Here is a 26059-nt window from a genome sequence, read left to right on the forward strand (position 1 = left end):
GTCTGGGAATAGTCATAGTTAGTATACCAGCTAAGTTATTAATGGATGATCTGAGGCCAACTTGGCCTCCAGTTATAGAGGTGGATCTAGAACACCTCTAACTATGTACTTGCTGCCTCTGGGGGAGTGAAATCCCTTACATAGGTGGTACGCAACCCAATTCTCAGACCTGGAAACCACCCATCTATAGGATCACCATCTTGTCAGGATTCAGTCACAGTTTAATAGCCTTCATTCAATCCATAAGTGCATCCAGTGATTTGTTTAGGAAACACACAACTTCAGCTGTCACAGAGTTGTGTCTCATCAGCATACTGGCTCCAAATCTCCTAATGACTATCCCCAGTGGTTTCATATAGCTATTAAATAGCATTGGGGAAGAGATTGTGTCCTGTGGGATTCCACAGATCAACTGCCACGGGGCTGAGGCACAGTCACCCAATATGATTCTGGAACTGACCCCACAAGTAGAAGTGGCATGACCATTAAACAGTGCATTCAGTCCTCAAAACATGGAGGTGGTCCAGGAGGACACTATGGTCCATGGTATCAAAAGCCATGGAGAGATCCAGGAGAATCGACAGAGTCCTATTTCTTTGTCCTTTTCCCAAAGGAGGTAATCTGTAAGGGCGACCGTGACTGATTCTGTCCCAAAATCAAGCCTGAACCCAGAGTGGAATGGGCCAAGATAGTTCCATCCAAGAGCACCAGAATTCTCAATATGATGCCTTCTTTACAACATTTATTGCCAATGCATTAGTTCCAGAAATTAGTAGCTTACTTCTAAGTAAGAATGCATAGGATTGTAGCAATGATGACAAAAGTGGAAATGCTTCAGAGTAAACCACAAACCAAATATTCAATCTACTTCATTCTTTTATTTATTTACTTACCATTATTTCTTGACGATCCTGTACAACAAAGCCCTCAGGGCAGGTCATAGCAAGCAATTAAAACATTTAAAATTCAACAACAATAAAAGTGTATATATGTGTGTGTGTATTATATATATATATATATATACACACAGCACAAAAACACAAGTCCGAGTCAAAAGCAGTGCCTTGATTAATGGGAGGCTGGGGTTCAGTTCTTTGTATCAGAATTGGATAAGGATCCCACCAATTTGGAATGTTCTAGAGGACAACAAGCAGGAGTATGAAAAGTCTTGAAGGAAATCATATATAAATGAGAAGGAAGAAACTGCTTATGTTTGTCATACGTGAAACAAAATTTAATCTCATTTTGTTAGATTGCCTGGACAGATTATGGAATCCATTTCAAATGAAGCTTTCAAGAAACATCCCTGCTTCTGGGCAGACAACTCGAGGCTATTAAGACATTCAACTATATATAGACAGCTCACATAAAGGGGAGACCTTGCACTTGTGCAAACTTTAGACGCGTAGGCTTGTTTGCTCCCTGCCAAAAGAGTTGCCAGTTGCACACAGACTGCATGTACAGTTTTGTACAGCATGTGCAGACATAACATGGAGTGCTTGGTGATCAGTGGTGTGGCTTGCCAGAATGACACTAAAATCCTGTTCTCGTCAATCCTTCTTCATTGTACACAGTTTGAAATCTGCATAGCGCTTAGATCAAATTATCTTAGTTGTAGGAAGATTCTTTGCTTTTATTTCTTTATAGTGATTTCTTTTAAGATTATTTATACCAACATTGTTTAAATGCCTGTGGAATGAATAGTTCAACAACAGTTTCAGTTTATTTGGTCTGTAGACCAAAACACATCAGATACAGTCTGTTGTATTTACCAAGGTTGCTAGGACAGACATAAAGGTAAAGGTAAAGGGACGCCTGACCATTAGGTCCAGTCGTGACTGACTCTGGGGTTGCGGCGCTCATCTCGCTTTATTGGCCGAGGGAGCCGGCGTACAGGTTCTGGGTCATGTGGCCAGCATGACTAAGCCGCTTCTGGCAAACCAGAGCAGCACACAGAAACGCCGTTTACCTTCCCACCGGAGCGGTACCTATTTATCTACTTGCACTTTGACGTGCTTTCGAACTGCTAGGTTGGCAGGAGCAGGGACCAGGCAACGGGAGCTCACCCCTTCATGGGGATTCGAACCACCGACCTTCTGATCGGCAAGTCCTAGGCTCTGTGGTTTAACCCACATCGCCACATAGCAGAGTGAAAAAAGGACAATACACTAGCAAGCAATTTGGAACAACACAAAGCATTTTGACTTGAATCTCGGGTTCCTTTTAATAATTGTGACTTGGTTTGATGGCTACAGCAAGGAACTTGGCTATACTTCCTGTGACCATAGGGTTGGAATCTGCCATTAAAACTGAAACATGGAATTCACCTGAGTTCCCCAAGTGTAGAGTAAGTACCTGAAGATAAACTGTGATATTTATTCTGTGAACTGCCCTGAGATCTTACGATGAAGGGTGGTATATAGAAACAAACAAACAAACAAACAAACAAACAAACAAACAAACAAACCCTATGAACATTATAATATAACAGAACATTGGCTACTATTTCATCTGAGCTGCTTTCACAAGGGCAAGATTGCCAAGGCAGCCTTGTGAATTCACCTTCCATAACTGCTGGTGGCAAAGCATTGAACTAGCCACTCTTTCGTTACCGTAATGTTGCTATATGCCTAGCAGGCTGATAATCACCCCTATGTTGTAGACCAAGGTACAGTGCAGTGGTGAGCCAACCCCATTTGGTAGAGTTGATAAACAAAGACCTAGAAGTGGTGCAGCCAGTTTTTTCTAACCCAAGTGGCAGAAGATGGTGTAGAAAATAGTGAGAGCTGTTAACTTAGTCATTAACAAATTTCAGCCAAGAGCAAGCATAATCTTCAACCAAAGCCAGAGACAGGTAGCCCACATCTGTTGAGGATAACTGCACATGAAGCCAGTAACCAATGGCAAGGGACAATGCTATTTTTCCCCTAAGTCTACTTACTCTTCTGGTATGGCAGCATTGTGGGCTGGTGATGTCTCATTTCACTGGGATCCGGATGTGAGGGCGATCTGGCTGTAACATCTGTCACCCTATTGATCTCCAGGGTTGATTCGGCTGATCTGGCTGGCTAGCTGGGTGTTCCCTTCCTCCCTTACCACTCCGTGTGCATCCCTCCCGAAGCTGCGTGCTCGGTGGAAGAGGATGATAAACCCAGATAGAAGGAGTGTACCATTCTTCGGTGAAGGGTATACAATAGCTGTGCTCCCCTGCTAGAACCTCCAAACAAGCTCAAGGTCCATTTCACTGGGATCCAACAGGGCTCAGGCTGCTGCGGACTGCCCTGATGGACTAGGATTTCAGCTCCAAGCTTGCCGCAAAATTGGCCAATGGCAGGCAGACTTGGAGGCAAGCTCCTCCTTGGGGGCAGGCCTGATGGAGCACGTAGACTCCACTCCCAGGATACTTAAGGAGGCCTGCCCCAGTCCCACCACCTGGGTTTGCGTTAATAGGTATGCACACTATCTCCATTGTTCAACTGCCTCTGTGAATGAATGTGGTCAAGAATTGGTTCTGTGAAGAAGTGATTTTTGGAAATTCCATTGAATGTGACTTTTAGACAATTGTATACAAATAATCTCTAATGTTTGCCTACTAAAGACAACCACATCTCCATGTGGTAAGGTTTTCTACTGCATATTTGTTTTGTCACCTGTATTAAAGAAAGAGGGTAATAATTTTTTTCCCCTGTAGCAAATTCCAATGTGTGTTGGGAGCCTTATCACATCACCACAGTTTTTGATCTGTTTTAGTATTTGTGACAGGTGACATGAAGTAAGAATACTTTCTCCCTAAACTATAGTGTCTCTTGACTAGAGTTGTGTCCCAAGGAACAGCTTCCCTTCCCTACTTTTTCCTCTATGACTACTAAATCTGAAATTTAAGATTTTAAATCCAAATCTGAGAGGGTTTTCAGTTGGGGGAACTTTTGTAAAATAACAAAAAAACATTCATGGATAATCTAAATTAAGAGAAAGAGCTGGTTTCAAATGCTTAATAGCAAAATATCAGAGGACTCCGAAGGTTTAAAAGCAAGGCAAGTTTGTTTAAAAAGCTTGAACTTGCTCCTGAAAATGAAAGTAACTCTACTATTGAGCTGAAGCACAGTCTCTTTACTCTAAGTAGCAATGGAACCACTATAAAACAGTGCCTCCTATACCTAAGCTAGCAATGTCCATTACTTTAAATGGGTCTACTCTGAGTAGGGCCAGCATTGTAAAATAGAAACGGTACAAAGAGCTGTATGGGTAATAGTTACTCTTCTGAAGGAATAAGCCATTATATATTTTAAAATTCCTATACTTAGTGGAAGATCTTTCTGTTCTTATTTTAAGAAGCCTAGTTTACCTGGAGTTCCAAAATTTCTATTTTGAAAAATAAACTAAACATTATGTAGCAGAAGAATACATTTATTCTACTAGTCAGAAGAAGTACTGTGCAACCAAAAACATTTCAACACAAGGGGGAGCCATTGACTAACAAGACCATTTCTGAAAGGACACGCTCCTCCCTCTGACTAGATAAAAAATCTGCCTCTTCCTTCATTGGAAAACCTTCGATCCTCAATGTAAAAGGACCGGCATTGACTCCTTTCTATCCAGGTCAGTCAACATTTGCTCAGTTATAGCCAGGTAATTTATAACAGATCATCAGTACTTGCATTTGCTATGCCTTTTCTGCAAAGAGATTTCCAGGTGACAATGAAGCTGCTGCAGCTGATTGTGTTCCACAAAGCCTGGTTGATGGGGAGCGGCCAGCTCCATTATTCTGTGCCTGAGGAATCCCAGCATGGCACCTTTGTGGGCCGCATCACTCAGGATCTGGGGCTGGAGGTGGGAGAGCTCATGCCTCGGATGTTCCGGATGGTTTCCAAAGACCACAAGGATTATTTAGAGGTAAATGTGCAAAATGGGATCTTGTTTGTTAGTTCCCGGATAGACAGGGAGGAGCTTTGCAGCAAGAATCCTGTGTGCACCATTCACTTGGAGGTGATCCTGGATAAGCCCCTTCGGGTTTTTCATGTGGAAGTGGAGATCAGGGATATAAATGACAATGCTCCTGTTTTCTCGGAGGGCGAGGAGATTTTGAGTGTCGCAGAGTCAACACTGCCAGGTGCTCATTTCCCTCTAGAGGGAGCCTCAGATGCAGATGTTGGTGCTAATGCTCAACTGAAGTACAAGCTCAACTCCACAGAATATTTTGTTGTTGAAGAGAAAATCAACGACAGGCACAGTAAATCATTAGTGCTTGTGTTAAAGAAACCTGTGGACAGAGAAAAAATCCCTGTGCATCGTTTAGTGCTAACAGCTACTGATGGGGGTCAACCAGAACTCACAAGCACCGTTCATCTTGAGATCACTGTGATTGATGCAAATGACAATGCACCTGTATTTAATCAATCTGTTTATAAGGTGAAATTGTTAGAAAATGTGGCAGATGGAACATTGGTTATTCATCTCAATGCAACAGACTTAGATGAAGGAAGTAACAAGGAAATCACCTACTATTTCAGTAAGCATGTTTCTCCCAATGTAAAAAAGACATTCAGTATAGATTCAGTTACAGGTGAGATTAGGGTAAAAGGAAAAGTGGATTACGAAGATATCAATCTGTATGATATTGAAATTGAGGCGAAAGACAAAGGAACCCCTCCTCTCTCAGGGCACTGCAATGTCATCATAGAAATAATGGACGTAAATGACAACATCCCGGAAGTATCAGTGACATCGCTATCAGTACCTGTCTCAGAGGACTCCCCACTGGAGTCAGTGGTGGCCCTAATCAGTGCCTCAGACAAGGACGCTGGCACCAATGGACAAGTAAACTGCTCTCTGTGGCCTCCTGGGCTCCCCTTTAAGCTGGTATCCACTTTCAAGAATTACTACTCCCTGGTGCTAAATGAACCTCTGGATCGAGAAAAGGTTGCAGAATACAAACTAGTTGTAACAGCAAGAGACCAAGGGGACCCACCCTTGTCAGCCAGCAGCACCCTGGTTGTGCCCATCGGTGATGTGAACGACAATGCACCTGCTTTTACTCAGACTTCCTACACAGTTTTTGTGAAAGAGAACAACCCACCTGGTGCCCACATCTTTACGGTGTCTGCCTCAGATCCAGATATAGCTGAGAATGCTCTGGTCACCTACTGGATAGATGAGAACCTCTGGCCACTGTCAAGCTACATCTCGGTACACTCAGAAAGTGGGAATGTCTATGCTTTGCAGCCCTTGGATTATGAGGAACTGAAGCTGCTGGAGTTCAAAGTGAGTGCAAAGGACGCCGGATTGCCCTCCTTGCACAGCAATGTGATGGTGCAGGTCTTTGTGGTGGATGAAAATGATAACGCCCCAACAGTATCTGGGCCAGAGCACACTCCCATCTTGCTGGTGATCCCTTTGGTTGCTGGACAGATGGTAGGCAAGATCCGTGCTCTGGATGCTGACTCAGGCTACAATGCATGGCTTCACTATGAGCTGCATGAGTCAACTAGCGGTCCTTGGCGGGTGGGCCTATATAGTGGGGAGATCAGCACCACCCGTGTTTTGAATGAGATGGAGGGTGATGCTGGCAGCCAGAATCTGCTGGTACTGGTGAAGGATCATGGCAAGCCAATGCTGTCAACCACAGCCACCCTGAGTGTGTCACTGGTGGTCAGTGCTCAGGCCATCCACACAGATGGCTACCATTCTAGAGCAGGAGGGAGCTCAAAGCCGCTTGAAGAGAACAAAAATGTCTACCTGATCATTGCCATCTGCTCAGTTTCCACATTGTTTCTGCTGGCAATCATTGTGTATATGGCTCTGCGATGCCAGTGTCAACCCAAGGAGCCCGTGATGTATGGCCCTGGCACAGCCACATTGGTTTGTGCCAGCGAAGTGGGCAGCTGGTCCTATTCAAATCGCCACAGCCATATCCTGGCAGCTCCAGCTGGGGAGGCTGGTGCCAAGAATGACCTCATGGTTTTTACCCCCAACATCCCTGCCTTTATGGAGAATGGAGAGCTTGGGAATGGGAAGGAAATGGCTCCAACCTCATCTGGACAGGTAAGTCACAGGAGATGGCTTTCCTTCTTTAATTTTTCTATATTGTTTTACTAAGTCAGCATCTACATACAAAACAAATATCCAGCTGGAGACTTACTGTAGAGAATGAGTTCACACATAATTAAAAGTATCAGTGTTTTTTCTTGTGTCCCAATCTCATCCAGGAGAGGTATTCCAGAAGGATAACATGGCCAGTTGTTAAAAAATTTCTGAAGCTTCAGGAGAATCATGAGTTGCACTTCTATTGTCCCTCTGCTGGTAAAGGTGGTCCGCCAGAATGACCAAGACAGTTTAATTGAAATTGCCTGCTTGCATCAAACCTTAGGTTCATATAGGTCAATATTATGTTTCTAGCAGCAGCTAAGCAACTAAATCTTGCAAGCTTACAGGCAGGGCACAAAGGAGACGTACTGACCTATTATTTGTGCCTATCACAGAGATATACTGCTCTTTAACATGGAGTCTTCATTTAGATATCAAGCTTAATAGTTTTGATAGATCTATCTCTTTTGAACTTGTCTAATCCTTTTTCTAAAAGCTACCTAAGTGAATGCTGTGTTTTGCCTTGTACACATACACACACTTTGGTAGAAATATGGTGTGAATCTAATATTTTTTTCAGAATTTTAATATTTGCATTATTGCCTTTTTGGTGAAATAATAGTTACTCTGCATAAACAATTATTTGTGCTGCACAATCCATGATGAGATCTGAATTATATTTCTCAGACAAGAAGTGAATTGCCTGTGTGATTGTGAAATGCACCATGAATTCATGTTGTTTTTCATTTACTTTGTGAGTGCTTGGTAGTTCGAGGGTTTAGGGAAGCCAGGATCCAACTGTTCTTGTGCAGTCTTTAGAGAGTTAATGAGGAGGTCTGGACGGGTGCTACAATTGGACTGGCATTTTTGGTGGTGATGGTTAGCTGTTCTTGGTTCACCTGCCTTTAGGAAGGTAAGCTCATAGTTTGAGAATTACACACTTAAAAAAAAAAAGATATCAGAATAAAAGAGGGTGAATCTTTTAGCTCTGAGATGGCGATGGAAACTGGGTGCAGGGAAGGTTGTTGAATGAAATTCTGTGGAGTCTTGTCACTCTCTCAGTTTGTAAATATTGATATTCCACTTTCAGGAAAAGGGCATATCATAAGATTTCTGGTACAGGGAAAGCCCATAGCAGGAGATAAAAATAAATAACTGCAGCACAAGACAGCTGGAGATGTACCTTAGCAGAGAGCATTTTATCTGTGTGGTGCCTTTTCAACCATTGTTCCTTGATAATTGCGTTGTTGAAAGTCTGTTTATTTTAAATTAACACAAGTAGTTCACAAAATGGAAAAGTATTATGTCAACATTCTAATAATGATTAATTAAATAGGCAATTAAAAATAATAAGTGTGTAATGTTCTGTGTGGTACAATTAAAGGTGGATGCTGGGTCTCAAATGGTTGATGATGATTGGTTTAAGCAAGTTGTCTGTAGCTGGTAAATGGTTCAATTCTGCATTATTATTGTCTGAAATTAAGAATCAAATTTTCTGCCAGGCCATGCTTGTCATGCCTCCAGTGCAACATAGATTTTCTCTCTCTGTCTGCCTCTCTCTTCATAAATATCATTGAAATAATCATGGCAGGTGTTCTCTTAAGTCAGCCATAAAGCATTATTTATTACATCAAAGGAAAATGGATAAAAATCCTGCCATTAATAAAATATTGTTTATCAATATATCTGATAACAAAGCAGGCTTTTTTCCTAATTAAAAAAGCTTTCAGAGAAAACGAAAGCTATGGTCTAATGCTCCACACACATAATTCTGTTGGTGGAACAGGACCTACATTTCCTCTTCTCCCTCCTATGAACCCTTGAATTCTGGAGGGTCCTCCAACTCTCCAGAACTGATTTTGAGGGTGTGTGGTGGTGGGGCGCTGGAGGGGACAGGAGTGAAAGAGAAGCTCTGTTCACCCAGAAGTCTGTTCCACCCCTGCATTGAATACAATCATATGCAATTGGATTATATTACCAAACAATTTTATAGTGAGAGCTTGGATATTTCTAGATACGAAAAGGCTTTTGACTGATTTGGATGTGATATTTGAAAGATTGCATTGGAGAGCATCTGTAGCAATGAATATCTTTGTAAATATGAGTGGCGTTTTGGAGCTCTGTTGATAGGGCAAGGGATACAGATTATTTTTTAAATACCACTACCTTCTCCATTCACCCGAATTTACACCCCCACTGTGTTTCCAAATGCAGCTACCAACTCTGAATCTTTGCATTTCAAAATTTTTTTTTAAGTGCACCAGAAATATATTCTCCACCTTAAGTGCAATTTGAAACATATACTCTAATAATTCGATCCCATGGCTAACTTTAAGATGTACCAGTGATCGGGAAGAGCTCTATACAAAAATTAAATAGGAAAGATGAAAGAAAACAATCTTGTCTTACTCCTCGTTCAGGAAATACAGTTTTCATTGCTGTCTGTCAGCAATTATTTTTTCACTGCATAGTGAATCAACTCAATTGATGTTCACATAGTGAGGCAAAAGCCTAATGCTTTTATTACTTTGTAGATTACAACATTTTCCACACTGTCAAATGCCATTTCAACACTGAAAAAAATCAATAAAACATAGATGTTTTGGATATTTGTGATAAATGAATTATATTACCCATAGCTGGGCTATAGACGGCAGTTTCAGGACAGCCAAGAACTAGGACCAAGGAGCACTCAGGATCTGTGGGTAATCAGGAGGCAGGGTCAGAAAACAAACCAAGAGCCAAGACTAATTCAGGATTGGAAGCCAAGACTGAAGAACAAATTGGAAGGCATGATCATACAGCAATCAGAATCAGAAGGCAAACCAGGCTGAAGAACAAGCCAAGAGTCAGGACCAAAGAGGAAGACAAGAAACGCAAGGTGTCCTAGACATATTTTGGAAAGTGATTTGTCTGTTTGTCCATTTGTTCTCAAAGAGCTGGATGCCTCTCAAGATATCATTGTCAAACTTGGCATGAGGGCTCCCAAGGTGGGACAGTGGACTTCATTGATGTTTGAACACCGTGCACCACTTTGAATCAAGATGGCTGACCAAAATGTCACTTTGGTGCAACTTCACACGTTTTTTGGCATGGGTTCAACTGTCTTTTGAGTTGTCACTAAACTTGAGGGTTCCCAAGGTGGAGGCAGTAGTCTCGGACTATGTTTGGATGTTGGGCAGCATTTTGAATCAAGATTGTGGACCAAATTAACCCTATTTAAACACTAGCTTCCTCCCCAAAAAATATTTATTTGGGGCCAGGGAGTTGTTGCCCAGATCAGGTCAGAATCTTGTGTGCACACACACACATTCCCCAAACTCACAAAGTACACTATCTATTTAAAAAATCACTTTTCTTTAAATACCCAGTCAGCACCGGGCACTCCACAGTCGTATCCTATAGTTCAAGCAGACCTTGTTGCAGAAGAAAGACTCAGCTGCAAGAGGGAGTCCTTTATACTTCTCCTTGCCTAGGAGGAACCATTGGCCAGCCAGGTCAGATGACTGCAGTTATCTTGGTCACCACATGGCACTGTGGAATCCAGTCTTTCACCAACATGAATTCCCATTATAAAGTTTACAGCCTGTTTTCCTGAAATGCTTTTTTGATGTGTAAAGATCCAGCCCTAAGCAGTTTCAGCTCATCATTGTCTGGAGGAAATGAGCCTCCAGGCTTTTCAGTTCAGTACTATCAACAGTTTGTTCTCTACAGTGCTCTCAATCCTGGCTTGCTTCTTCTGATTTCATCTCTTTCTTCTGACTTTAATGCCAACTGTATTCCTATTTGCCAGCTTTACTTACATGGATGATGTCACCTCACCCTGGCTACCATCTTGGACAGTGCGGTAGAGTTTTGTTTCTGTTGCCCAATAATATTTAGGCTTCTTTTTTCTTCCTGAAGTTTGTATATTTCTTTCCCATTTTAAGTTTGTTTCCTGGGCTGAGTTTTTTACCATCCCACAAGAATAACCTCTAAACTGAGAGCAATAATTTTACATCCAACAATGAAACACAAAATGGCTAAATAGTTTCAATCCTTCACAACATCCATGATCTCAAACAGTCTAAAGTCTATTGAAAAACTGTTCCAGGTCTATTAATACTTTCCCAAAATTTGAATTTCAGTAAAATACTTCTCTTTCAGCAATAAAGAACATGGAAAGAGGGTCAGAAAAGCACACACACCACTATTTGTACATAAAAGCAAAAAATAGCCACCACTCCTTCCAAACTTGAGAATAAGGAAGGGAAAAAGAGGATGAGGCAATTCTGAAGGAAAGGCTGTGTGTTCCTTCCTTATTTATTTTACTTTATTTCATAACATTTATATACTGCTTAATTCTTAGGAAAACCCCAAAGCAGTTTACAAAATAACACACAATAAAACTGTGAGTAGAAAACCATAAAACAACTCTTTGAATCATTCAAGACATAAGATGAACAACAAACTAAAAACCGATTAAAGCATATATTCACATTCTACACATCCAGATAGGCTTGTCTAAACAAAATGTATCCCCCCCCCCCCCCGCAGAAGAAGTAGATACAAAAATATTAACTTGCGAGACCCAGCATCAGAGGTTGGCGTAGGTTTAAAAAATTATTATTAAAGCTATGCACTGGATTTTTAACATTATATAAACTTATCCAGTAGAAAATAAAATGGAGGAGGCAATAGCAAACAGACATTGCTGGCACAGTTGGGCATCTGCCAAGGCCATAGACTGGCAAGCACTGTGGAAGCTGTTGTCTGGTGATGGGTTTTCTACCTGCCTCAGAAGAAGCATCCCCAAAAGTGCTGCTTCTCTCTCAGGCATCTAACTTCCATTGTAACCATGATATTGCTCCAGAGGAACACAGGGAGGAAGCCCAATTCAAGATGACCTGTCTTGGTCAGGCCAAAGGAACACAACAAAGCCACAGTGCTCCCTCTACTGCTGTCATTTGCTTCTCCTGACAGGAGGGGTGATCAGTTACCATATCCACCTGAGATACTGTTTAAGAACAGTAGCTTTGAAAATGAGGGCGTGGAATGTAGTTCCGCTGGTCTGTGGCCTTGGAGGTTGACCCAGCAAGTCTCTTGCCCCCCCCCCAAACTTGGACCACCTCTACAAATAACAGGATTCTAAGGCATGAAGAGTGGTCTAAAAGTGCAAAAAATAATAGTAAGTTTTTACAATTATGTATGGCAATCTAGAACTTTCAGGATTGCATTCTGTCAGTGCAAGGATTTCGCTTTGCACAGCAAAGCATTCTCTCCCCTCTCCTCTCTTGTGCAGCCCATAAATCTGTTCTGGGTTGCCCCCCCACCACCATCTGGACCCGATTTGGGGAGGGTATTGAGGCACATGGTGGAGAAGGAGAGGTAGGGAGACTCCTACTGCATGAACGGAAGACATTCTGCTCACACAATTATTCAGTTGAATGCCACCCTTATTTTCATAATATGAGCATTGACAGCATGTGACATGAGCAGATTAAAGGAAACATATCAGTTAATGGCTCTTACATATTACATGGCAACAAATCCAGATTTGCCTCCTAAAATACAGTGGTACTCGGGTTAATAACTTAATTCGTTCTGGAGGTCTGTTCTTAAACTGAAACTGTTCTTAACCTGAGGTACCACTTTAGCTAATGGGGCCTCCTGCTGCCATCGCCGCACGATTTCTGTTCTCATCCTGAAGCAAAGTTCTTAACCCGAGGTACTATTTCTGGGTTAGTGGAGTCTGTAACCTAAAGCGTCTGTAACCCAAGGTACCACTGTACAATCAACAGGAGCCCACAGCTAATCCTGCCTCCATTGGTGGTGTGGACGCAGGAAAGTGACTGCTTTCAGACTTTGGAACTCCCTAGAGAAGCTAGATTGGCTCCGTCCCTCCTTGTCTTTCTGCTGGCAGGTGAAGACTTTCTTGTTCCAACCAGCTATGGAAACTGACTTCTTATAATAAAACGGCTGGTGTAATGTGCTCTCTCTCTCTCTCTGTATGTATAGAGGTTTAATTCTATTAATGTTTACTTGTTTTTTAATTATTGTTTTTCCTGTGTTTTAGCAATTCTTGTTTTTACCTGTAAGCTGCTTTTGTAAGCTGCTTTGAGTTCCTGTCAGAGAAAAAGGTGGAATGATGATGATGTGTCTGATGGGTGTTGACAAACACATGCAGATCAAATTGACATGTGGACTTAACCCTTGCACTGCATGCATTATACAGTGGTACCTCGGGTTACAGACACTTCAGGTTACAGACACTTCAGGTTACAGACTCCGCTAACCCAGAAATAGTACCTCGGGTTAAGAACTTTGCTTCAGGATGAGAACAGAAATTGTGCGGCGGCAGCACAGCAGCAGCAGGAGGCCCCATTAGCTAAAGTGGTACCTCAGGTTAAGAACAGTTTCAGGTTAAGAACGGACTTCCAGAACGAAATCAGTTCTTAACCTGAGGTACCACTGTATTTTAAAATGATTAATTTTAGAAGAAGCTAAGATGATTTATGCAGGGTATTCAGAGAAGCAAAGGAAAATAAATGCAATTGTAAGAGAAAGTTAAGCACTTCATGCAAAAGTAAAAGGTTTATTAATCAAATGGGGGCAACATCTGATTAAAATACAGAATGTAATAATTTGCTTCTCCATTTCAAAATTCAGTCACAAGGGGTCACTGTTGCCTAAGGAAATGTTTTAAGAACAGAGAGAATTCATAGCTCCTCCCTTAGAGAGCCTGAAAATCCTGCCTGTGAGATTCACAATAGGGATATCACACACCAGATGCAAGATTACTGGAATCTATTCAAATGATTACACCAACCCTGATGAGCTCTTTGGACCCTGCTCTTCACTTCTTCAAGAAAGGTGATTTTTAAAGGAGAAATGCCACTGGTGGGATTTGTGTCTGTATTTGCAATGGTTCCTTGGCAGAATCCTTCCGTGGTAAAGCAGCTGCTGCAGCTGGTTCTTCTCCACACAGCCTGGGAGATGGGGAGCGGCCAGCTCCATTATTCTGTGCCGGAGGAATCCCAGCATGGCACCTTTGTGGGTCGCATCACTCAGGATCTTGGGCTGGATGTAAGTGAGCTGGTGCCTCGGATGTTCCAGATGGTGTCTAGAGGACATGAAGACTATTTTGAGGTAAATGTGCAAAATGGAATTTTGTTTGTGAATTCCCGGATAGACAGGGAGGAGCTTTGCAACAAGAACCCTCTGTGCTCCATTCACCTGGAGATGATTGTGGATAAACCTCTGAGGGTCTTCCATGTGGAAGTGGAGATCAAGGACATAAATGACAATGCTCCTCTTTTTTCAGTAAATGAACAGAATTTGACTATTGCAGAATCAGGTTTACCAGGTTTCCGTTTCCTGTTAGCTGGTGCCTCTGATGCAGATACAGATGCCAATGCTTTGCTGACCTACAAGCTCAGCCCTAATGACTATTTCATGCTTGAATCGGGAGGTGATGAGGACCAGAGTAAATCTCCAGTACTTATACTAAAAACCCCACTTGACAGAGAGAAGACTCCTGTGCATCACTTGGTACTCACAGCCACTGATGGGGGCAAACCAAAGCTCACAGGCACAGTCCAGCTGGTGATCAATGTCCTGGATGCAAATGACAACCCTCCTGTATTTAACCAATCAGTTTACAAGGTAAAACTATTGGAGAATGCAGCTAATGGAACAACAGTTATTAAACTGAATGCTACAGACTTAGATGAAGGGAATAATGGGGAAATCACTTATTTTTTTAGTAATAATGTACCACCCCGTTTCACAAAGATATTTAGCATAAGTGCCAACACAGGTGAGGTCAGAGTGATTGGGAAAGTAGATTTTGAAGACATTAATCTATATGACCTTCAAATTGTTGCAGAAGATAAAGGCAGTTTGCCCTTGTCTGGACACTGTAAGGTTCTCATTGAGGTGTTAGACATGAACGACAACGTTCCAGAAGTTTCTGTGACTTCTCTTGCTGTGCCAGTGCCAGAGGACTCTCCTCCAGGGACAGTGGTGGCCCTCGTCAGCGTCTCGGACAGGGACTCTGAAGCCAATGGGCAAGTGAGTTGCTCCCTGTGGCCCCCTGGGCTGCCTTTCAAATTAGCATCGACATTCAAGAACTACTACTCCTTAACTCTAGCAGAGCCTTTGGATCGGGAGCGGGTGGCTGAGTACAGCTTGGTAGTGACAGCTCAAGATCAAGGCGTCCCACCATTGTCTGCTAGCAGCAGCCTCTTAGTTCCTATCCGTGATGTAAATGACAATGCTCCAGCTTTCACGCAGCCCTCCTACACGGTCTTTGTGAAGGAGAATAATCCACCGGGAGCCCACATCTTCACTGTGTCTGCCTCAGACCCGGATGTGGCTGAGAATGCTCTAGTCAGCTACTGGATCGATGAGACACTCTGGCCCCTGACAAGCTACATCTCAGTGCACTCAGAGAGTGGGAAGGTCTATGCCTTGCAACCCTTGGACTATGAGGACATAAAGCTTCTGGAGTTCCAAGTGAGGGCCAAGGATGCCGGGCTGCCCTCCTTGTGTGGCAACACTACAGTTCAGGTGTTTGTGGTGGATGAGAATGACAATGCGCCTACAGTGGCTGGGTCATCAGAAGAGACTCCAATTGTTCTAGTGGCTCCTGTGTTGTCTGGACACATGGTGGGCAAGATCCGTGCCCTGGATGCTGACTCAGGGTACAATGCATGGTTGCGATATGAGATGCATGAGTTGACCGCTGGCCCTTGGCGTGTGGGGCTGTACAGTGGGGAGATCAGTACCACACGTGCCCTGGATGAGGTGGAGAGCAGAAGCAGCCAGACTCTCCTTGTGTTGGTGAAAGATCATGGCACACCTTCACTCACGGCCACAGCCACCCTGAGTGTGTCACTGGTGGCAAGTGCCCAGGCTGTTAAGACTGACACCCTTTCCAGGACAGGTGAAAGCTCAAAGCCTTTGGTGGACAATGTCAATGTCTACTTGATCATTGCCATCTGCTCCGTGTCCAGCTTGTTCCTCCTAGCAGTAATCTTTTACGTGGCCTTGCGATGCCGTTGCCAGGCGAAGGAGGCCATGGTGTATGGTCCTGGCACAGCCACACTGGTATGTGCCAGTGAAGTGGGCAGCTGGTCATATTCAAATCGCCACAGCCACATCCTGGCAGGTGTGAGCGGGGAGGCTGGAGCCAAGAGCGACCTCATGGTCTTCAGCCCCAACATTCCTGTTTTTGCAGATAATGGGGAGGTTAGGAATGGGAAGGAACTGCTCCCAAATGCATCTGGAGAGGTGAGTCATGTGCAACTATTAGAATCCTTGAAAAAACACAATATATTTTTATTCTAATACCATGTTTTTTGCCAACTGAATGACAATTTCTGTATGCCAGTTTAGGATCAGTCTTGATGCAATAAGCATGTTCAATATAGATTTAAAATGGCATTCTATACATGCAGAGATTGCTTCTACATAAACTAGAATAATTCCATGTTGTTGTTGTTGTTTTTTGGGGGTGGTGGTGGACAAATCAGGGCTCTTTTCTTTACCCTGATGCAATAAATTCTCCACAATAAGGAGTGCCCATATTCTGTGTAACCGTAGGTTCATCAAAAGAATGCTATTGGACTCCTTCAGGGTGTGGGTTTGTCCAGTTTGCTGCCATGGGAAGAAATGGAAATAAATCCTTTTATCTTGTGAAAATATTATGGCCATGTGCTATATTTAGCAGCAAAAATATTTGATGACTACTTTCTCTTCTTTTTAAAAAATATGCTACATATGTGCTGCCAGAAGGTTTGAATCCTTGGGTAGGTCCACCAGACATGTCAAGAATGTAGTCTTCCCAAGCTTTAATGTATTCTGTGGGAGAACCACCTGATGTAATTTTGCTAGGAATGTTCTCTGGAGCCAGAACAGATTTTGGCATGCTGTGATCTCACCTAGTCTCATGTGACATGAATATGTTTAAAACTGATTTTTCAGTTAATATTGGGGCAGTGCTTTTATCTGTCTCATAGCCAGACATGTTAACATGGTGTGTGTGTTTGTGTGTAGAAATAAGGATACATTTGGTGGTAGAGGAGGAAATAGTCCAATGTGCTTAAACTTATTTAATATTAAACAAATTAAAATCAATTAAGAAGTGTACTAAGTGACCAAATACCTTGCCAATCAACCCAGAGACTCTATGGGTGAGAATAACAGAAGGCAGAAGAAGCAAGATTTCCTCATAATGAGCAGCCAGCTAGATTTACCCACGTGCTTTTCTTTCTTTCTTTCTTTCTTTCTTTCTTTCTTTCTTTCTTTCTTTCTTTCTTTCTTTCTTTTTTCTTTCTATTTACAGTAAAAGTCTTTCCAGGTCTTCTCAGATTCCACTGTTTTCAGTGGCATCTACCTTCTAGAAGGAGCACACAGAATTAGAGTCACTCTTTTTTAATATGCATAGAAAGAGAGGTGGAAATCCATGCCTTGATTTAGCAAGGGGCTTTCCAGCAAGGCATGGAAGCCCTGGGGTGTTTATTCCAGCCTTTGTAAATGATGGGTGGAGTGACAGTGGCTCTTCCCAGAGGCCCTGGGATGGAGTAGGACAACAATGAGGTCAGGGAACCTCCAAGCTCACTGCCAACTCACCCCCTGCACAAGGCACTTCTGCCGTATTCCTAACTTTACAAGGCATCCACAGAGAACTGGTTGCTCTATGCATAATCTCCCAACTCTTAAAAGCTTTAATTGTCCTGGCTTACAGTTCACACCCACCCACCCTTTTCCTTCAGTGCAGTCTACCATTCTCCCAAAGCCCAGTCATGGAGTAGCTTGCTTTTGTGGAATTCATTCATGGATAATCTACTTATCGAAACAAGTATGTGTACATTTAAAAACAACAACAACCAAGCACCCACAGATAGATGTCATTCTCTAGATAGCCCACAAAGAGAAATCAAGTAAATGAAACTTTCAATACATAGAAGACAAAATAAAACAGATACATTTAACTGTATAAAAAAACCTATATTGTCCTTCTACCGCCCATGCACCCATCAGAGTAGCTTACAGCAATTTAAAATCACAATACAACAAAAATATATTACAATACATCAACAAAAAGCAACACATTGAAATAAGCATTAAAACCATTTACATTGCATATTGCGTGCAACCCAAAAGGCCCACTTGGCTTGTTCAGAGTGCCGTGTTCTGGGCTAGGTGGCAGTGGGTTTTCCAAGATCATCTGGTCAACACATGGCTGACATGAGAGGAATGTATTTCTGTTGAACCTTATGCAAGGAAAACTTCATATTGGAAGCTTAAATACGACTAAAGGTATAGAATTAATTGGGGAATTGGGATATCTATGGATGAAGATGGTCCATGGAAAATTTAGGGGCTGAAACAAGAAATGACATTTTCAAGAAGGGTCTATGTCAATAAAAGGGAATAAAAAGAAAAGAATGGATAAGCTGTAATTGATCAGAATTTGTTCTGTGATTTCTAAAGAGGAAGATAAAAGTTAAAGGTACAGCCACCGAGTTAATATGCTAGCAGACACATGAACAAAGCACCTTAGTGTTCTTTAAAAAGTAAATCATATATGAGACAGTGCCCACAATGACTCTCATGTCAGTCTTGAACCCAGTTGGAGGCCTTGAGATGAAGTCCTACATCCATCAATTGTAACATGATTATATTCATGAAACAGTTTTAGTTTGAAATGCTATGTAAATGCTAAGTGTTATTATAACTGAACTGGGAATGGCCACTTCACACTTCCCTTTCAGAAGCAGTTTCATGTAATGTGGCCCCTATTGAAGTGATCACCAGCCTCTCTTTTTGTATTCTTTAGGCTTAGCTCTATAAAGTACAGCATTTTTTTCTAGTTTAATCCAGAACAAGTGGTTTTAACTAGGGGAAAATGTATGAAATGGAACCCTAAATTTGAGCACCATTTGGCACGGAAATTAATTTATGAGGAATTTATGACATAGACTACTTTTTATTTATTTAAATGAAGATTTTTTTGGGTGTGTGTGCATGCTTTTTCATCTCCTGTGTATTGCAAATTAGGCTGGATTTTTAAAAATCACCTGTAAAGACAACCCAGGCCCTAGCACAGGGAAAGCAAATTTCTTCTTAAACACCTTGAACTTACTTTATGAATGCAGGGAAAGGTCTGGGAGGTGAGACTAAAGGTGAGTTTATTTTCTTGCCATAGGCAGAATTAGAGTTTAATGAGTAATAAGAGACAGGCTATGATGAGACACGACCTGCAAATCCATCTCTTTCACATCCTGCATTTGGTGTCATCTTAAAATATGCATGCCAGACCATGGTCACAATTCTTTGAAGTGTTGTGTAGGGTATTTGCAGTATTTTAAAACATGCAAAGTATGTGGAGGAGAAATCCCCCCAAACCTCATGAATTCCTCTGTCTGAAGAGGCATGACTGAAGTGTACAAAATCATGCCTGGTGTGAAGAAGGAGACCCTTTTCTCCCTTTCTCATAATACTAGAGGCCTGGAGTCATCTAATGAAGCTGATTAATTGGAAATTCAGGATTCGCCACCACACAATGTGCTGATGGGCATCAACTTGGACAGCTTGAAGAGCCGATTCAGCAAATTCATGGAGGATGGGGCTATCAGGGGCTAATACTCAGGAGGACTACGTGCTGCCTCTGGTATCAAAGGCCATTTGAATGCCATTTGCTGGGAAACACAAGTAGAAGCCCACTGTTGCGTTCACATCCTGATTATATGTTTCCCTTAGGTATCTGGTTGATCACCATGAGAACTGGATGCTGAACTAGGTGGGCCTTTGGTCTGATCTGTTCTTATCTAGAAGCTTCTCCCCAACTCATTTTCAGATTATGGAAAGGTATAGTATGTCTGGAACAATTCCAGCCTAAGCAGCCTGAACCTATGTCTTTGCACTAAACAGGCAGCCCTAAGGGCTAACAGAAAAGGACTGCCCTCTCCCTTCCTGCTAAAGATTATCAAAAGTTTTTCTCTAGTCCCACACGTTCCAGATGTTGTTGCCATTATCCTGATCAGAGAATATAAAATGGATGCTCATGTGAAACTTGTATTCATGGACTGATAAACCTCAGAGATATCAAAATTACTTGCAACAGAAGTCTCTAATGGATCAGAATTGCCATGTTCAAAACTTCTCAAGAATTAACTATTAGGAGATCTAATTCAGCAGTCTGACACTGGGTATCTTGATGTCTTCCTCTTGGGTAAAAAGGATGTGGTATTCTATCCCATCTTGATTTACTGGGGTTTTTTTTTATAATCCCATGTTGCAGCTCTTTACCATGAGCCATCTATTGTTCCACATCCCAGTTATACCCTTTGGTGTTACATAATCTGAAATCTATTACAACAGTATTTCTTGGTCCCAGAAAATCCTTTGAATTTCAATAAAAACATTAGACTCACCTCTAAGCAATGGCGAACACGGAAAGAGGCCACCACAAGGAAGGAAAGAAGCAGCCACTCATCCAAGAACCAGTTTTCCTGGAGCAGGTGGGGGGCAGCTTTTATTCACAACCCATTTTCACTCGTTGACAACAAAATGAACAACGAATTGCATACAAAGCAGAGGAAGGAAGAAATGCAGAAGCTAGCAAATATCCTTGGAAGGCTCATGCTTTATACAGACGTGTGCACAAAATCCCACTCAATTCCAGGCAGAAGTGGATGAGAATGAATTATTCTGCAGACCCTGAAGACGTGCTGCCAATCAGAGCAGGTCATGATAGACTGGATGGCCAATGGTCTGATTCAGTATAAAGCAGTTTCAAATGCCCAGTGTCTTTGTGTAGGGGCAGACCTTGTTCATGTGAGAGACACCCCTAACAATGGAGCTGGAAAAAGGGAAGCTGATAACATTTCAATCCCCCCACCCAAAAAATAATTCTACCAGAAAAGGAAAGTAAAAAGGACATGACAGTTCACAGCAGTTTTACCAGGGAACGCCATGTGAATCTTGGCAATGTGAATGGGAAGATGGAAGTTTTTCCTTCTGGAAGTACATATGGCACCTAAGGGTGTGCAGATGAAGAATGAAAACAGTGATGATGCATAACTGACATAAAGGGGGAGAAGATTCCAAAAAGGAGCTGAGTTAATGGAATATAATAAAATAAATGAAACTTGAATAGAAAGACAAATGGAGGCTAAGGAATTTACTTGGAAGTAAAACTGTATCAAACAGTGTGTATTGGCACAGGATTATTAAAAACATTTACTTGAAAACATAAAAGGTAATAGTCTGATTCTCCAGTTCAAAACTCAGTCACAAGGTGTCACTGTTGTTTAAGGAGTTTTTTAGGAAGACTGAAAATTCAGAGCTCCTCCCTCAAAGGTGCTGAATATCCTGTCAAATACACAGCAGAGACATCAAACATTAGCTGCAATACCAGAGTCAACTGATCTCTTAGCCACTGGTTTGGAGGAACGTCTTGGACTCTGCTCATCACTTCCTCAAAAAAGGCAAGACATTGCTGGGATTTGTATCTGAATTTGTCATGCTTGCATGGAAGACAAATTCTGGAAAGAGATGTCTACTGCAGCTGGTTCTTCTCCACACAGCCTGGTTAATGGGGAGCGGCCAGCTCCATTATTCTGTGCCAGAGGAATCCCAGCATGGCACCTTTGTGGGCCGCATCGCCCAGGACCTGGGGCTGGAGGTGGGAGAGCTGGTGCCTCGGCTGTTTCGAATGGTGTCCAAAGGACAGGAGGAGTATTTTGAGGTAAATGTTCAGAATGGGATTTTATTTGTGAATTCCCGGATAGACAGGGAGGAGTTGTGTGACAGGAGCGCTGTGTGTGTTATTCACCTGGAGGCCCTTGTAGATAAACCCCTGAAGGTTTTCCACGTGGAAGTGGAGATCACCGACATAAATGACAATGCCCCCATTTTCCCTGTAACAGAAAAGCAATTTACTATTGCAGAGTCTAGCTCTCGTGATTCACGTTTTCCTCTAGAGGGAGCCTCTGATGCAGACATCAGTGCAAACTCGCTCCTTAGCTACAGACTTAGCACAAATCCACATTTCAGTCTAGAGACAATAGAAAATCATGAACGTGGTGCATCTTTATTTCTTGTTTTAAACAAACCTCTTGATAGAGAAGAATGTGCAGCTCACCATCTTTTACTCACAGCAGTTGATGGAGGCCAGCCCCAGCTCACTGGCACCGTCCAGCTGATAATCAAAGTGCTGGACGCAAATGACAATCCTCCTGTATTTAACCAGTCAGTTTATAAAGTCCATTTATTAGAAAACTCAGAGAATGGGCTATTAGTAATTAAGCTAAATGCTACCGATTTAGATGAGGGAACAAATAAGGAGATCACATATACATCAAGCACTTTTTCTCCTGCAAATGGAAAAGAAAAGTTTGTACTTGATCAAAAGACTGGTGAGATTCACGTGAAAGGAAATCTGGATTTTGAAGACAAGAATTTTTATGAAATACAAGTTGAGGCTAAAGACATGGGGAATCCCCCGTTATCAGGGCATTGCAAAGTTTTGATTGAGGTTCTAGATGTAAATGATAATGCACCTGAAATTTCAGTGATGTCTCTGCTGGTACCCGTTCCAGAGGACTCCCCTCTGGGGATGGTGGTGGCCCTGATAAGCATATCAGACAGGGATATTGATGCCAATGGACAAGTGAGCACTTCCTTATGGCCACATGGAACCCCCTTCAAGCTACTTTCCACCTTCAAGAATTACCATTCACTGTTGCTAGCTGAGCCCCTGGATAGAGAACAAGAGGCTGAGTATAGGCTGGTAGTGACTGCCCAGGATCAAGGGACTCCATCACTGTCAGCCAGCAGCACCTTGGTGGTGCCCATCAGTGATGTGAATGACAATGCACCTGCTTTTGCTCAGCCCTCCTACACGGTCTTTGTGAAGGAGAACAACCCACCGGGTGCTCACATCTTCACAGTGTCTGCTTCAGACCCAGATGTGGCTGAGAACAGCCTGATCAGCTACTGGCTGGACGAAAAGCTCTGGCCCCTGACAAGCTACATCTCGGTGCATTCAGAGAGTGGGAAGCTCTATGCTCTTCAGCCCTTGGACTATGAGGAGGTGAAGCTGCTGGAGTTCCAAGTGAGGGCCAAGGATGCTGGGCTGCCCTCCCTGTGTGGCAATGTGACGGTGCAAGTCTTTGTGGTGGATGAGAATGATAACACGCCTGTAGTGTATGGGACAGAAGTGATTCCCATCTCTTTGACTGTTCCTGTGACTGCTGGACAGGTGGTGGGCAAGATCCATGCCATGGATGCTGACTCTGGCTACAATGCATGGCTGCGCTATGAGATGCACGAGGCAATCAGCAGCCCTTGGCGTGTGGGATTATACAGCGGGGAGATCAGCGCCGCACGTTCCCTGGATGACGCAGAGGGCAGCTACAGCCAAAGGCTTCTCGTTCTAGTGAAGGACCATGGCAAGCCAGCTTTGTCATCCACAGCTACTTTGAGTGTGTCCATGGTGATGAATTCCCAGGCTGTCCATGGCGACGCTCACCTTTCAAGGAAGGGAGGTAGTCCAAAGCCACTGGGGGAAAATGCCAATGTTTACTTGATCATTGCTATCTGCTCGGTGTCCAGCTTATTCCTGCTGGCGATCATAGTATACATGGCACTGCGATGCCATTGCCAGGCCAAGGAGGCCGTGGTGTACGGTCCTGGGACAGCCACACTAGTCTGCGCCAGCGAAGTTGGCAGCTGGTCATATTCAAATCGTCACAGCCATCTTCTGGCGGGCATGAGTGGGGAGGCTGGTGCCAAGAGTGACCTCATGGTCTTCAGCCCCAGCATTCCGGCCTGTGTGGAAAATGGGCAAGTGGGAGTTGTGAAGGAACCAGTTCCAAATTCATCTGAGCAGGTGAGTTATAAGAATTGATACTATGATCAATGAAAAAACTACTATGAAAAACCTATTCCGTTTTGGCATGTGTGACATGGTTGGGTATTTGATTTTTTAATAATTAAAAGCATTACTTTGATTCACACTTATGATTTTTGGTAGACTTTAATGAGAATGTTGCAGGGGTAAAGGTAGTGTTATTCTTATTTTATAGGCAAATGCCATTGGCCTCATTCCACTTATACCTGTGAAGATGATCTTTTGGATGTAAAAACAGCCAGTGTTTTTGCTGTTGTTGGGAGCAAGAATATGCGCCAGCATACCCCTGAAACATGCTTCTCTTTCTGTTCAGAGTATTTGGACAACCAGTGCTTGACTGTGTTTAATATTGGTTATTTGGTTTTTGAATTAAAATAAGGAACAGTGTAGCAAATTAGTTGTGGCCAAGTATCGAGCATTAACGAAACCTCAAACCATTCCTCAAACCTACACAGGAAGTTAGTTAGTTTAGTTTATTACGGCCATAGGCCCATATTCAATACATCATACAGCAAAACAGGTATAACAAGATAAAATTAATAAATTAAAATACGTTAAAATCAGGTACATCTCAAACCGTAAGTTTCTAAATTCCATTAAAATAAGAATATAGCACTTAAAATATCAAATTATCAATATATATCAATATTATTTGAGCAAAATCAATAATCATAAATCCATTTTTCCTCTTATAAGCTAATACTGTTATCAGAAATCTGGCAACAGAGAGGGACCTACTCGGATCAGAATCTTGCAATAAATATATTAGCTGTGTTTCCAAGGAGTCACCTGGGATTTCCGATAATAAAGGGGACAAGAATCTGATCCGAGAAACTGAATGTAGTGAACAACAGAATAGTATATGTTGTACCTACACAGGAATGAAGGACAAGTTTAGATGATCCACCTTCAGAAAGAGGAGGCTCTGAATGGTTTCTATTCCATTTTTGGTGACTTTCCTCATGACATGGCAAGTGGTTCTGTCAAATCCCTGGTCAGTTTGTGCCATCTCCCACTACCTAAAGTCCATTTAGGTCCTTCATTTTTCTGGAGTTCATTTTGGACCTTACTCTGTGGTAGATATAGTAACAAAGAAATTATTTCCCCACCACCATGCACATCTGTGTCCAGCACATCTGTTTATGTGGTGAGAGAGCTGCTTCATGTGGGTTTTCAGACAGATCTTATGACGCCTCAGCAACCTCTGGCGATATTTTTGCTAAGCACCTCAAGGATAAAATTGCTCATGTTTGTACTGATATGGCTGTGGCGCTGAGTTTAGTAAATTACCCGTTGTTCTATGGTCTTGCCGATATTGTGTAGATGTGTTCCATTTATTATAGTCTAAGGATGCTGAAAGGTTGCTTGGAGTTTTAATTTAGTCATTTAGTGTATATTTATATTGACCACCCATTAGCACAGTTTTTGGGGTGGCTCACAAAGGTAAAGTGATAAAATGCACACAAACATGCATGCAACAGCAACAAAAATAGTGTGACTCGACAATTTTTGCTCTTTCTCACTTATAATATTTTCTCATCAAGATATGATGGGTACACTCCAGGAAATCGTGAATGTGTCACTGAAAGAGGTAGCCTGGGAGTAGCCACTGGGTATATCCTTTGGGTTTCTACACAATGTGCTTCAGATGTTGGTGAGGTAGAAAAAAAGCCCTCTCTTGAAGATCTTAAAATGTATGCAGGCTAATATGGAAGAATATAATGTTTCAGATAACCAGGTCCACCTCCAACATCTGAGCATTCAGATCTGAATCCTAGAGTGTAACCAAACTGCAAAGCTGAGTCTTCAAGCAAAGTAGAACCACATCCAAGGCAGGTTGAGCCCCATTTCTCCAGCTTGCCTTTCTATTGGCCAGGAGCTTCTCTGGCTGAATCTACAGTTTGTGCACCATCTTCCAGTCCATTACTAACATCAGACACTAATTCTGAAGGCAGTTTCCTTGGATTTAAATGGAAAAAAAGAAATAGAGTTGGGTGGCATCAGCATATTGGTGATAATGAACCCCCAAACTCCTGGACACCTGACCCAGCAGTTTCATGAAATGTGAGGAAA

At 42.4% G+C, this 26059-nt stretch overlaps 2 protein-coding genes across 4 annotated transcripts in view; both read left to right on the forward strand.

Annotated features, from left to right (window-relative positions):
• Positions 1-26059, forward strand: part of LOC310767496 (protocadherin alpha-C2-like) — a 191134-nt gene that overhangs the window by 56691 nt on the left and 108384 nt on the right. The window contains exon 1 of one of the 3 annotated variants that reach the window (XM_083624532.1): positions 4609-7041. The exons of the other annotated variants lie outside the window; for them this stretch is intronic. Within the exon in view, the coding sequence (XP_083480658.1) occupies positions 4666-7041 (2376 nt within the window). The 5' untranslated portion in view covers positions 4609-4665. Of the gene's footprint in view, positions 1-4608; positions 7042-26059 lie in introns of those variants that run through there. 3 annotated transcript variants of the gene reach the window in all.
• On the forward strand, positions 21167-23983 carry LOC310767515 (protocadherin alpha-3-like; the record flags this gene model as incomplete). The annotated part of the gene is made up of 1 exon (XM_083624556.1): positions 21167-23983. Exon 1 carries the CDS (start codon positions 21596-21598, stop codon positions 23981-23983), a length of 2388 nt encoding a protein of 795 aa, XP_083480682.1. The 5' UTR covers positions 21167-21595.

This window comes from Podarcis filfolensis, assembly GCF_964270895.1.
Source record: "Podarcis filfolensis genome assembly, chromosome: 7".
In the NCBI taxonomy this organism is placed as follows: Eukaryota; Metazoa; Chordata; class Lepidosauria; order Squamata; family Lacertidae; genus Podarcis; species Podarcis filfolensis.